At 43.9% G+C, this 12,972-nt stretch overlaps 1 protein-coding gene across 4 annotated transcripts in view; it reads left to right on the forward strand.

The window, feature by feature from the left end:
* Gnb1 (guanine nucleotide binding protein (G protein), beta 1) overlaps positions 1 to 10,074 on the forward strand; it is a 67,970-nt gene extending 57,896 nt beyond the window's left edge. For 2 of the 4 annotated variants that reach the window (XM_017319977.2, NM_008142.4), the window contains 5 exons: positions 2,460 to 2,526; positions 4,123 to 4,324; positions 5,820 to 6,036; positions 7,976 to 8,091; positions 8,273 to 10,074. In XM_017319977.2, coding sequence (XP_017175466.1) covers positions 2,460 to 2,526; positions 4,123 to 4,324; positions 5,820 to 6,036; positions 7,976 to 8,082 — 593 coding nt within the window. In that variant the 3' untranslated portion in view covers positions 8,083 to 8,091; positions 8,273 to 10,074. The remainder of the gene's footprint in view (positions 1 to 2,459; positions 2,527 to 4,122; positions 4,325 to 5,819; positions 6,037 to 7,975; positions 8,092 to 8,272) is intronic. The other 2 variants (NM_001160016.1, NM_001160017.1) reach the window with 1 other exon arrangement.
* Positions 10,075 to 12,972: the final 2,898 nt, after the last annotated feature.

Here is a 12,972-nt window from a genome sequence, read left to right on the forward strand (position 1 = left end):
TTTATTTTAAAAGATCCCCTCTACAAGCACTGAGGCTTTATGTCTTCTTATTTATAAACAAGATTATTTCTCATGTTTCTGAATATAATTACAAGAGCTAAATGTAAAATGTCAGCTAATTGTAGCATCTGATCTTGAGGTATATCTTTGTGGTCCTTTCCTCTTGAGTGTGGATCACACTTTGCCATTTCTTAGTGCACTTGCAGCCTTGGCAATATAATTGTCATAGCAACCGTGGGCTCGTTATGTTCCTTTCAGATGTCTGTTCAGTTTCATCAGGTTAAGAAACACATACATAGCAGCAAAACTCTTACTTGTCCTCCTGTCACTGGAGCTGTCTGTGGGTTTGCTTGCTGCCTGTGTGCTGTTGCTGTTAACTATTAAAGTGCCTGTCTGTGTAAGTTAGGACTGTTGGAGGCTGCTTTAGCACTTCTCAGGGATGTTCCAGCAGACTGGCTGATCATCCAACTGTGTAAGACAAAACCATTGAAGTCCGTTGAAGAACAGGCGGTTGTCCATTTACGAGTTTCCTATGCCCTCCAGGGTCAAAACTTAATAGAATGTATAGGCTATCTTATAGGATAAGGAAACCCTAGAAATGGATGTAATTGGGTTCACAATAACTGAAAGAGTGTTCATTATTACTATTTATATTATTATTTATAATTTATAGGTAGAATGTATATTCTTTTTTTTTTTAATTCAAAATAATTAGCCAGGTGCTGTGGCATACTCCTTTAGTTCAGCACTCAGAAGGCAGAAGCACAGGACTCTGACTTCAAGGCCAGCCTCATGTATAGACTTGAGTTCCAGAACAGCCAGGGCTACAAAGAGAAACCCTGTCATAAACAAACAAACAAATAAGACAGGCACATACATATGTACATGTGTGTGTGCGCATGCGTGTACGTGCACTTTTTTTCTTTTTTTTTTTTTGAAAATGTGACTGTTGCCTAGATACTATTTTTAAGGCGACTGGAACGTAGGCACAGATTGGTCTCAATGCTAATCCCTAGGGACTGATGAAGAAAGAGTGGAAAGGTGGCCTCAGAGCTGCTGTTTTGAGACCTTTAGTTCTGGTCCCGAGGGCCATGATTTGCCTGCCCTTCTGATGTAACATGGTGTTGCCATTTAGTATTGTGACCTCGTAGAGTGAGTAGCTAGAACATTCTGGTGTATAATTTTTTTCATCTAATGAATAATTGGGTGTTTTACATATTTATGAATACAGTGGGTTGTCTTTGGGTTTTTTTTTTTGTTTTTTGGGGGGCTGTTTGTTGGTTGGTCTGGGTTTTTTTCTCCCCTCCCTCTGAAGAGTATTGGTGACCTTGGATATAGAAAAAAAGATTCTGTCTGTCTGCAAAGTCAGCTGTGAAACACAGAGCTGGTCAGTTACTTACTTCTGTTACTGTCGTCTTGGTGTCCCCTCCCTCCATGTCACTCCAGCAAAAAGGAAGTGCTACTTTCAGGGCTAACCACACAGGCAATTGCAGCACGTACCTGTGCACAGAACCCATACATATCAGGGAAGTTCTCAGTGTCCTGCCTTGTTGAGTGAAATTTTTTTTTAAAGATTTATTTATTTATTATATGTAAAGTACACTGTAGCTGTCTTGAGCTAAGACAGGATCACTGCTACAGGATCACTGTAGCTGTCTTCAGACGAACCAGAAGAGGGCGGGTGGTCATGAGCCACCATGTGGTTGCTGGGATTTGAACTTCGGACCTTCAGAAGAGCAGTCTGGTGCTCTTACCCACTGAGCCATCTCACCAGCCCCCATTGTGTGAAATTTTATGTAACCATTTATAATTTGTCCCTTGGCTTGGCAGATTTTACTCCACTCTGGCAGAACTATGTGACTTTCAGATATCAGTCTTTTCAGTTACTCATTTTCTTCTCCCTCAAAATTTTTATTGTATTTTGAGGCAGTCTCGCTGACCCCTGTTCCATCCACAGCTTCTAAGAAATCTTTCCAGTGGGTGTCAGCAGAAACATAGCTATTCTGTGCATACTCCATATCACAGCTCTTGAGAAAGCAAGCGCAGTCACCCGTATTTTTGGAGCCTTCCCACTGGATACTTTCAGTGTGCTTGCTGTTCCTCTAGTTGGCCTGTAGCCCTTTCTCCCTTGGTTCCGTCACTATCTCCCTTCTCATTGGTTCTGAGCTCCTTTGTGTCCAGCTGCTCTACTCAATAAGTAGATGAGCACACAAATGAGGATAAAAGGAAATGGAAAGACACAGGTGGAAGGATGAGGTGTTCCCAAGGCATAGCTCACTGCTATGTGCTGTGCAGGTGTGGGTCCGTGTGAATCATGAACCCATTGAGTCTGCCTATAGTTTCACCCATCCCGTGACAGACGTTCTGGGCATTTTTATTAACGTGGTTTTCACAGGGAGAGGCTCCTAAGATTGAGACTTTCTAGTCTTGGTTATTTATTTGTGTCTGCTCTTTTTCAGGTTATCTGTCCTGTTGCCGGTTCCTGGATGACAATCAGATAGTTACCAGTTCTGGAGACACCACATGGTGAGTACCTGACAAGGCAGCAATTGAGGCTTGAGGTCTGTCTACTGTTCTTGTTAATACTGGTTAGTAGGGTTACTTCCCATTGCAAGATAAATGCTTCTTGATCATAACCTGACAATTAGAAAACAAAGTATCAATGAGTAACTCATTGCATCATCTGTGGATATGCAAAGTTTGATTTTGAACAAAGAACTAAAATGTAGATATTTAAACTATAGTTGTATATCAAGTACCTGGTTTTTTCTCCATTTATTTTTACTCATGTATGTGGTGTTTTTAGCCCTGTGGGGTTCTTTTTCACTGTAAAAGTCAACTTAGCATATTGTGAGAATGAGTAAAGCTTTCAAACAGCAGCTCTGTCAGATTTGTTTATTTTAGAATGTTTGCTTACTAGTAGATGGAGACACATTCAAGTAATTTTTCCCTTTGTTTATTAATGAAATGACCAGCTGGTTATTTTAAGAGAATCATTTTAAACTTAAGCTGCCCTTGTGGGTTTTTCTGGTCGTGGGAGACATTCCTGGGAGGTCAGTAGCAATATTTTAAATTTGATTTAGTAGCATGGCTTACAGGCTGGTGAAATCCAACAATGGACTATTGATGAAAATGTTAGCCAGGCGTGGTGGCGCACGCCTTTAATCCCAGCACTCGGGAGGCAGAGGCAGGCAGATTTCTGAGTTTGAGGCCAGCCTGGTCTACAGAGTGAGTTCCAGGACAGCCAGGGCTACACAGAGAAACCCTGTCTCTAAAAACAAACAAAAAAACAAAAACAAAAACAAAAATGTAGTCAGGTGGACAGTGAAGATTAGTCATTACAAATTTCAAATTGCATGTGTTGATTATTTTCTTGGTTGAAATATGTGAAACTTTTGTGCTCTGTGCTTCTTCCTTCCAGTGTCCCTCATGCCTAGCAAAGATAACCAGCATTCATTGTAGTGAACTTGGTTGATTGGATTGGTGTTGCTGGGTGAGACAAGCTGGTGAGGTTGACAAGAATGGACAGTGTATCATGCTGTTGCTTCTGCGGGTTGCAGCAGGAAGTAGCCTGACTGCCATTTCCATAGCCAGCTCCCGCTTTATGTAATGCTGATGATATCGTGGCTTTTAGCCACTCTGTCAAGCAGAGGCCCTTGGAAAACCTTGTACATCCATGAAGACCATCTTTGGTTTATGGTCCTCGTTGCAAGAGGAGTTGGAGCATCAGTTTCTCTGAGCCACTTATTTACATTCCTAGTGTCTAGGAAGGTGGAAAATGAGGGGATGGAAAGAATAACACAGGTGAAACAGGCTCCTTTCTTTCAGACCTTAGCATTTTCTGCCATCCCACAAACTGCCCATGATTATCTTGTGTGAAGGACAGTGGCTCCTTTGCTGTAGTGTGAGGTAACCTGGAAACAGCAGGCCCATATGCTCATCCATATGGTTGTTTATTGTTTTCATTTTCTTTTCCTTAGCAAAATCTCATCACAGAAGTAAATGTGTCTTCCCCGTGGCACAGAAGTCATCTGTGATTCTGGGTAGTATAGAGGATGTTGTTCTAGGTGATTGGTCCCATGTGCGTGCCTGATACCTACTTTTCATTTCTTCCTGCACCAGTGCCCTGTGGGACATCGAGACTGGCCAGCAGACAACCACATTTACTGGACACACTGGAGATGTCATGAGCCTGTCTCTTGCTCCTGACACCAGACTGTTTGTCTCTGGTGCTTGTGATGCTTCAGCCAAGCTCTGGGATGTCCGAGAAGGGATGTGCCGGCAGACCTTTACAGGACACGAGTCTGACATCAATGCCATATGTGTGAGTTTAAATTGTCTGCTTTAGATCTCAACCTTTGTTGTTGTTGTTGAAGATTTGGGTTTTTTTTTAGGGTCTGGAGAGATAGCATATTAGTTACTTTTCTGTTGCCGGAACAAAAACACCATGATCAAGGCAACTTAAAGAGAAAAAACATTTCATTGAGGCTTACAGTTTCAGAGGGCGAATCCATGTCCATCACTGTGAGGAGCCTGGCTGCAAGCAGGCAAGCATGGTGCTAAAGAAGTAACTGAGAGCTTCATCTTGAGATATAAATAATCACAAGGCAGAGAGTGAGTGAGCGAAAACTTGGAATGGCATGGCCTTTTGAAACTTCAGGCATCCAACAAGGCCATACTTTTTAATACCTCCCAAACAGTTCCACGAACTAGGAAATGAAGTGTTCAAACTTGAGAGCATGTGGGATCCATTCTCATTTATATTTGTGTCTGCCTGTCTGTGTATCTGTATCTGGGTGTGTGCATGCGTATTAGAGCCAAGTAGGCTGTTAGGAGACACCTGATATAGATTGGGTGAACCAAACTTGGTTGTAGTAAATGGCTTTTAAAGTACCTTTAAAGTACCACTACCTTTAAAAACATTTTTTTTCAAAGTTTGTTTTAAAATTTGTGCTCTGGTTTTTTGTTTGTTTGTTTTGTTTTTTCTTTGTGTTTATTCTGAGAAAAGGTCTAGTAGTATAACCTAGGCTTACCTAGAACTGGAAGTCTCTCTAGCACTAAGATCACAGGCAGGCCTTTCTACCAAACCAGGTTGTCCTTTTCTTTGCAAATACAACCAGAGTCAGAGTGTTTTAGAAGCAGCTAAAACCCTGTGCTGTGCATATATTTCAGACACTGATGAAGCCATTAGGTGCCAGCTCAACTCTTCCTTTTTTTTAAGTGACCAGTAATTTAGAGGCTGAATATCTTGCCAGCTAAGGGAATGGCAAATTTAGAACTTACTTTCTTGCTAGCACCTCCTGAAGAGATGAGTCTGGTGACTAGAGCAGTGACTTGCTCCATCCTCCACAAGTCCCTCCTGACAGCTCGTGTCCAGAGGACAGAAGCCCTTCAGCAGTGCCTCAGTCTCATTGCTTTTCTGTACTGAAGTCTGCCTTGTTGACAGTGGCAGTCCATGAGTACTATGTCAGTACCCCCCTAGTACATCCCCCATTCACTCTAGGATGACAGCCCTTATTCTTGCTGGAACATCATCCTGTTTTCCTTTCCATGGCAGCCATGCCTCTGCATTAACATCATGTCTTGTTGAACATTTACTTTTATGTTAGTATATATAATTCAGCTTGACCTTGAATTCACTATGTGCCTGAAGGCTGTGTACTCTATTCCATGGTTGATTACAGATTACTACACTTTTTAGCCTCCTGTGCTTGTGCCTGAACTATGGGCCTTACCCACGCCAGGCAAGTGTTGAATCAGCTGGCCTGTGCCCCAGGCCTCATTGTTTACATATGTCTTGATTTGTCTTCTCTTTTTAGTTCTTTCCCAATGGCAATGCCTTTGCCACTGGCTCAGACGATGCCACATGCAGGCTGTTTGACCTCCGTGCAGACCAGGAGCTCATGACCTACTCCCATGACAACATTATCTGTGGTATCACATCTGTTTCCTTCTCCAAGAGTGGCCGCCTCCTCCTTGCTGGGTATGATGACTTCAACTGTAATGTCTGGGATGCACTCAAAGCTGACAGAGCAGGTCAGTGGCCACATGGCCTTTCTGTGTTTTGGGGGCACCAGCTTGCTTCTTTCTATGTGGTAAAATGAGGTTCAGATGAGCTGAAATGTGTACATTTGTATCATCAGCTTAGTTATGTCATAGCTCAGCAGAGGGGACAGTTAAAGGCCACATAATTTGAGCTCTGGCACTCCAGGAAGTACCAAAAGCTCTCCTGTGAGGAGAATGTGGGAGTTGATAGTATGCCAGATACCACTGAGTTCAATGTTCAAGTTTCCCATTTTGTCCTGTGGGTATCCATGGTTAGCCTAAAACACTCTATTAGACCAGATGTCCTTGAATTTAAAAGTCTTCTGATTCAGCCTTCTAAATACTAGAATTACTGGTGAGTACCATCAATTTTCAATCTTTCTGACTCATTCTCTGTAGTCACTTAGCTTCTGACATATTCCACCATGGACAGCTCCATCTTCAGCTGTCTGAGCCTATCTATACAGCTTTGGCATCTGATGCCATGCCCCTTCGTCTGTACAAGGTTGTTGAACACTGTGCTGGTTGCTGGTAATGATTCAATTTAAAGCCTGAATTTAATATGTCAGAATCAAGTGGATTAAATACAAGCTGGACAAAAGATTAGAAAGTTTTTGTCTCAAGAGTCTCCCTTTGAGCTCAAGCTGGCCTTAAGCTTCAAGTTGAAGAGCTTTATTACATTCAACAAATCTGCTTTGGAGGAGGGAGGAAGGGTTGTGACCATGAATCTCGTGGGTCCCACTGTGGCTGCTTATAACCCACCAGACTACTGAATTGAGGACAGTTTTGGTGGCTCACACATTTAATCCCAAGTCTCAGAAGCATGCAAATTCTGTGAGTTGTAGGATAACCAGGGCCTGTCTCAAAAATAAAAATCAACATTTCTGCCTTTGCCATTGTAGCCCAGGAAGTTGACTCTGAGTTTAAGAGAACCTTCCAGCCCTTGTTCTTAGTTGGTACATCAATAGCTACAGGACTAAATGTTTCTGAAGTTTCAAACCCTTCTGTGAGAGAAGGGGTGTTTTAGCAGGTGATGTGCCATGTGACAATGGGTCCATGATTTCAACTGTAGGCTCTGTGTACCCTGTGGTTAGTTGTTCTGAGTTTACTATTCAGGCTTTTGGTTTTTTGGGTCATTATGTTTTGTTTTGTTTTTTTTAGAGATTTATTTATTGTAGCTGGACACTGGTGGGTTATACTTTAAATCCCAGCACTTGGGGAGGCACAAGCAGGCAGATCTGAGTTTGAGGCCAGCCAGGTTTACAGTGAGTTCCAGGACAGTCAGAGCTACATAGAGAAATCTGTCTGGTGGATGGGGTGGATTTATTTATTTTATCAATATGAGTGTTTTGCCTGTGTACCTGCAGAGGCTGGAAGAGGGTATTGCATTCCTCTGGAACTAGAGTTACAGATGTTTGTGAGACGCCATATGGGTGCTGGAAACCAAGCTCAGATCCTGAGACACAGATGGATGTTTATTCATTATTTACTTGTTTGTTCATTTGTATTTTCTAGACAAGGTTTCTCTGTAGCCTTGGTTAGCCTGGATCACCAGATCTGTCTGCCTCTGTCTCCTGAGTGCTGGGATTAATCCAGCATGTGCGATTAAAAGGCATGCGCCACCACTACCCATTTTTGTATACTATCAGCTTTTTGTTGGTGTACAAAAATTATCCCAAGGGGGTCTGTGTTTATGTCCTTGTTCTTCTTAGAGAAGAACATGTTATGATTGGTTGCTCTCTTAACAGAATTGCCCATACACCTAAGGATCGTTTCTACTTGGATAAGAACCTTCTCCCTTTGTAGTGGCCTTCCCTTGCCCTCTTAAGTGCTTGTTTTACCAAAGTCTTGTAGCGTTGTTCATCCAGATGAGCCTCCTGCTTTGTCACAGCCTCATGTGTGTTTGTGGTTGTGCTCTTTTTGTTCTCAGGTGTCTTAGCTGGACACGACAACCGAGTCAGCTGCTTGGGGGTGACTGATGATGGCATGGCTGTGGCAACAGGGTCCTGGGACAGCTTCCTCAAGATCTGGAACTAAAGCCAGGAGGTAATGGGGCAGTCCCATTCCCAGGACATGGCATTTTCCTATATGGGTTATAGATTTACAGAGATCTTGTTGATCTGGCATTGTAGCAGATCTGCAGTGAAGGCCCTTAGCTGTGATGCAGAGAACAGTGGGAAGAGCTCGGGTTCTTTCTGTGTGCACTGACTCCAGGCTCTGTTCACAGCAGCAGGTGGATGGATGCCATGGCGACTGGAAGACCATTCCAACCTTGAATCGTTACAGCGATAGCATATCCTATCCAACCATACTAACGTGGACACCCACACCTCCCCTCAGAACTTCAAAAGGGCAAGATCTTTTTTCCTTCACTTATTGCTGAAACCAAGAGCACAATTCCCATTAAGAGAAGGATCTCTGTGCTGTAAACTAAACAAATTGTGCATTTTTTCTGGGGCCATTGTTTTTGGTTTATTTTGTTATTTTGTTTTGTTTTTGTTTTTTTGGTTTCATTTTGTTTTGGGTTGGTCCAATTTTAAAAGGAAATACTACAATAAAAATGTTAACCAGAAGGTAACCCTGAGTGTGATTGTGAGAGAGACACGCCTTTTTACTAGTTCATTTGCATTTAAATCAGTGATCCTGTTCTGTGGCATTCATGAAAAACAAGTTGAAGAATTTGTTTATCTGGAATTGTTTCTAAATATAAGTCATTTGTAGCAAGACTTTGGAAGCATTCTTTCTTAAACATATTCCTTTATGTTCAGTAGTTAAGAGAACCAGGGCCCACGGCGGTCTCTGACTTGTCACTGATGTTTTTTTTTTTTTTGTCCCTGGCTTGCTTTTTTTTTTTTTTTTTTTTTTTTTTTTGTCTCATGTCACAGATGACTGTTTCGCACAAACACAGCATAGTGGAAGAAAAAATTTCAGAAGCAAAGTAGCCAAGCACATGTTAGGATGGCCACGAATGCTTGGTCAGAGTCCTTCCTTCCCTTGCTCAGCAGCGGACTTACTCCCAGCGCCTTCCCTCCCTCCTGTCCCTCCTGTCCCCTCACTGTCCACTTTCTGTTCTTTCCTTGGGTTTCCTGTGAAGTTGGAGGGACGTTTGTAGTCATGTGACACTAGCCGTCCTGCCCCTGCTGTCAGAGATTTTTTTCTCCAGAGAGGTGCCTGTCCTGTGCTTGGATAGTCAGTTGGTTATTTGTGTATGAAACAATGTACAAATCAATGTTTTGAAAATAATGATCTCAGACTTTCTAAGTTAAATTTTAAACAATTTGATTGTTTGCCATATTGGGTGGGGTTACTCTTAGAATCGCATGCTGTAGAAATGCTCTAAAGTGCATATAGGACTCAGTCCTTAGATGTTCTTTTTATTTTAAGAAATAACCTCTTCAAGTTGTAACCGTGGCGGCTTTGTCCATTACTGTTGCTATTCTGCACACATATCGGAAGCAGCAAGCGCTTTACACACTTGAGTAGTGGGATAAGTCACTGTTTTCTTTACAAAACAAAACAGTCCTGTTGGGAATGATTGCTGTTGGATTCTGGAAGGGAGGGGAAAGCTGCTCTGCTGCCTCTTTGCCACTTCCTGGAAGCCTTCCTCCCTGGAAGAACAGCCTTTTGCATCTGAGGCGACCATTTTTACACCATGCAGATCTTCGTGGTTATCATCTCAAAGCCATGTTCAGCAGCAGCGTTTGGACAGCAGTGTTCTGTGGGCCCTCCCCTCCCCCATATCCTGCACCCCCTCATAGCAGTAGTGGCTTCGCCATTCTGTTTTCTGCAGTGTCCTGTACAAAACTGTGCTGTGACTGTGCGGTAGGCCTGGACATGGCAAAGAGAATACAGCGAAGCCCCTTCTCTTCCTACCAAACAACTCTGTAGAGCTCTCTGCACCCTGTACCCTTTTCACCTTTTGTATTTAATTTTAAAGTCAGTGTACTGCAAGGAGGCTGGATGCAAGATAGATACTATATTAAACTGTACTGTTATTTAAGATGTAATAAAGCAGTTTGACATGAGGGACTCTGGTGTGATGGTTATTTGAGGGTCATCTTCAGTGTGTGGGGGTTTGCCCCAACTGCTGACTCAACAGTTATATAACGTCATGAGAGACCCTTATAAAAGTGTCAGCTCGGGCTGAATGTAGTAGTACACACCTTTAATCACAACACTCAGGAGGCAGGGCCAGATGGATCTCTGAGGTTAGGGCCAGCCTGGTCTACTTTGCAAATTTTAGGACTGCCAAGCAATATAGACACTGTCTCAAGGGACGTGGGGAGATGGGCTCCTGGGAGGTTTCTGGTATATATCTCAGGTCTGCAGAGCCACATGTTTATCACGACAAGTGGCCTTTCACCCTCAGCACCTGGGCCCTGTCTGCCGTCTCCTGCTGGACCAGCCAGCTGCTTCGACTTCCTCTTCCTGCACTAAAATGTCTGAGGACCTGCCCCTCCAGAGATACTTTCCTGTTGACTAAGCACCATTTCCTTCTCTGTCGATAAAGGTCACTGCATCTTGAAGGAGCGAGTATCAACCCCTGAGTTGTTGGACTGCCATTCCAGCTTCTGACACCCATTCTACTGCAGTGCCTGCTTCTAAGTTTTATGATAAAAATTTTAATCTTAAGGTTTTTTTTGTTTGTTTGTGGTGAGTTTTTTTGGTTTTTTTCAAGACAGAGTTTCTCTTTGTAGAACTGGCTGTCCTGGAACTCACTCTGTAGATGAGGCTGGCCTCGAACTCAGAAATCCGTCTGCCTCTGCCTCCCAAGTGCTGGGATTAAAGGCGTGTGCCACCACACCCGGCTTAATCTTAAATTTTAAGATTATAAAACATAACTGATCTTCAGGCTCACATCCCCTAAACATTGACTGGCCCCAGCCACCTTGTTTGGACAATGGTAAGCAAACAAATCCATCCAGGGTCAGCGGTGGCCCCTGATACCACACATTGTGGTGTGATGGGCAGGTCCAGCAGATGGGATGGGATGGCCTAGTCTAATCCTCTCCTAGTCTCCTTGAAATAAATGTATTTTTCAACACACACATTTTGCAAGTCTTTACCTACCTCAACTTCCACTGAGAATGCAAAACATTTGAGGTCCTTCTGATCTAGAAGGTGAAGCTCTGACCCTAACTTCAAATTCTCTGGGAGTACATGTCTTAAACTGCTTCTAACCTACCTGACAACAAGCAGGCCCCAAATGGACTGGGGTAGGTCTGTGTCTCAGGCCTGTCCTACTTCTCAACCAACATCCAGGCCGCTGCCCACTTGTTTAACAAGCAGTCATGGAAGACATGTCCACTTTGGATATGTGGGCAGTATTAATGACCAAAGAGCGTGCAGGCTTCACAAATGCTCAGGCTTACACATCTACATCCACCATTAAATACCACTCATGCTCTGGAAGCTGAGGTGCCCGTGTGCTCTGTGTGTTGCTGCCCATGGTGGAAGTACACCTGTTGAAGTGCACACAGGCAGATAAGGGGCTGCTGCTATATTTTAGACCCACCATGTCTCATCATTTTCCTCCAGCGTATGGGCTGATGCCATTCCATGACCCCAGGATTCCAATTCTTCTGGCCTGTAAAGGGAGCCACCTCATTTATTTGCCAAATACTAGAGGCTGGAATCCTGATGAAAGGCCAGCCGGGTCCAGCTTGTGCCGTCCACCGTTTCCTTTGGCGCCTACTCTCTCCTGCCGCTCTCACTGTGCTCCTGTATTCTCAGTACAACCTGACACCACCAGCATTCTGTTAGACCAGTCCAACCCCTCACCATCCAAGAGCAGCCAGCAGTCTTTCACCTCTGCCTCTTCACACAGGGTGATCTTGGGACAAGGTGTTTGCTCTGGGAACCCATGAATAGTCTGGCAGGAATTCTATGAGAACAAAGTGCCTGGTGTGAGATTACAGCTGGTGACTATGTAACCCACTGTTCCCTTGCCTGAGACATTTCTAAGCACCCTAGGCAAGACTACTCTGCTTGCTGTATCCAAAACGTGAGTGAGTACCTGGCAGCTGTCCCACTGATTTGGCAGAAGAAGGGATAAGGTTGCCCCTCACCCACCCCAGTGAAGTGACCCTGAGGATGACCTCAGTATTGGTCTTTACCTATGCCAAGTGCACTTTCGGAGAATGGACAAGATAACTAGTATCCCATGACAATCAACTCTCCTCTAAAATACACTCTTCTGGCTAGCTGTCACCTTGTTTAGGTACTGGACAGCCTTCACAAAGCAGTTTATCCCACCCTGGTCACATGAAACCAACTTTCCTCTTAGTACTAAGGCAGGACCCAAAGAGCTACAAAGCCTCCCTGATGCCTGCGCCTGAGAGCTTACCTGAAGGGACACCCCCCCCCCCATGTGACAACCTAACTTTGGGCACAGGCCCATCCTGTTTCCTCCTTGTTCTTCCTCCCGTATTTAGCCTTTGAAGAGTAACCTCCAGGTACTGGAGGCCTAAAGCAAAAATGTGTGTAATTGCCTTGATTTCGTCCTGCTACCTCACTCATCCCATGTGACCTTTATTCTGCTGCCCCTTGAAGCCAGCCCAAATTAAACACTCTAGGAGTCTTTTGAGTACCCTCTTGCCATTCCAAGCCTTGACCTTGACCTTGGCGACTGTCTTTAGCACAGTGGTGGGAATGAGCACTTGGTATCTGAGTCTTCAGAGTTTGATGGGGCCCAGTAAAACATTTCACAATGTCAGCTTTGTTCCTTCCTCAGAAATGGAGAAGCCACCTGCATAATCTAGGCCTTGCCCCCACTGTGTAAAACAGATTTCCCTAGCAACCACTGGACATCTGCTCTTTTAATTTAAGACTACACAGGTTACTTGGTATGTGACCTTGGACTGCAGACCATAGACTGGGTGCCTTTGCAGAAGAATATGACTGCTCCCACTCTGGATGTCTCTCCAG

Source organism: Mus musculus, chromosome 4, assembly GCF_000001635.26.
Source record: "Mus musculus strain C57BL/6J chromosome 4, GRCm38.p6 C57BL/6J".
Taxonomy (NCBI): Eukaryota; Metazoa; Chordata; class Mammalia; order Rodentia; family Muridae; genus Mus; species Mus musculus.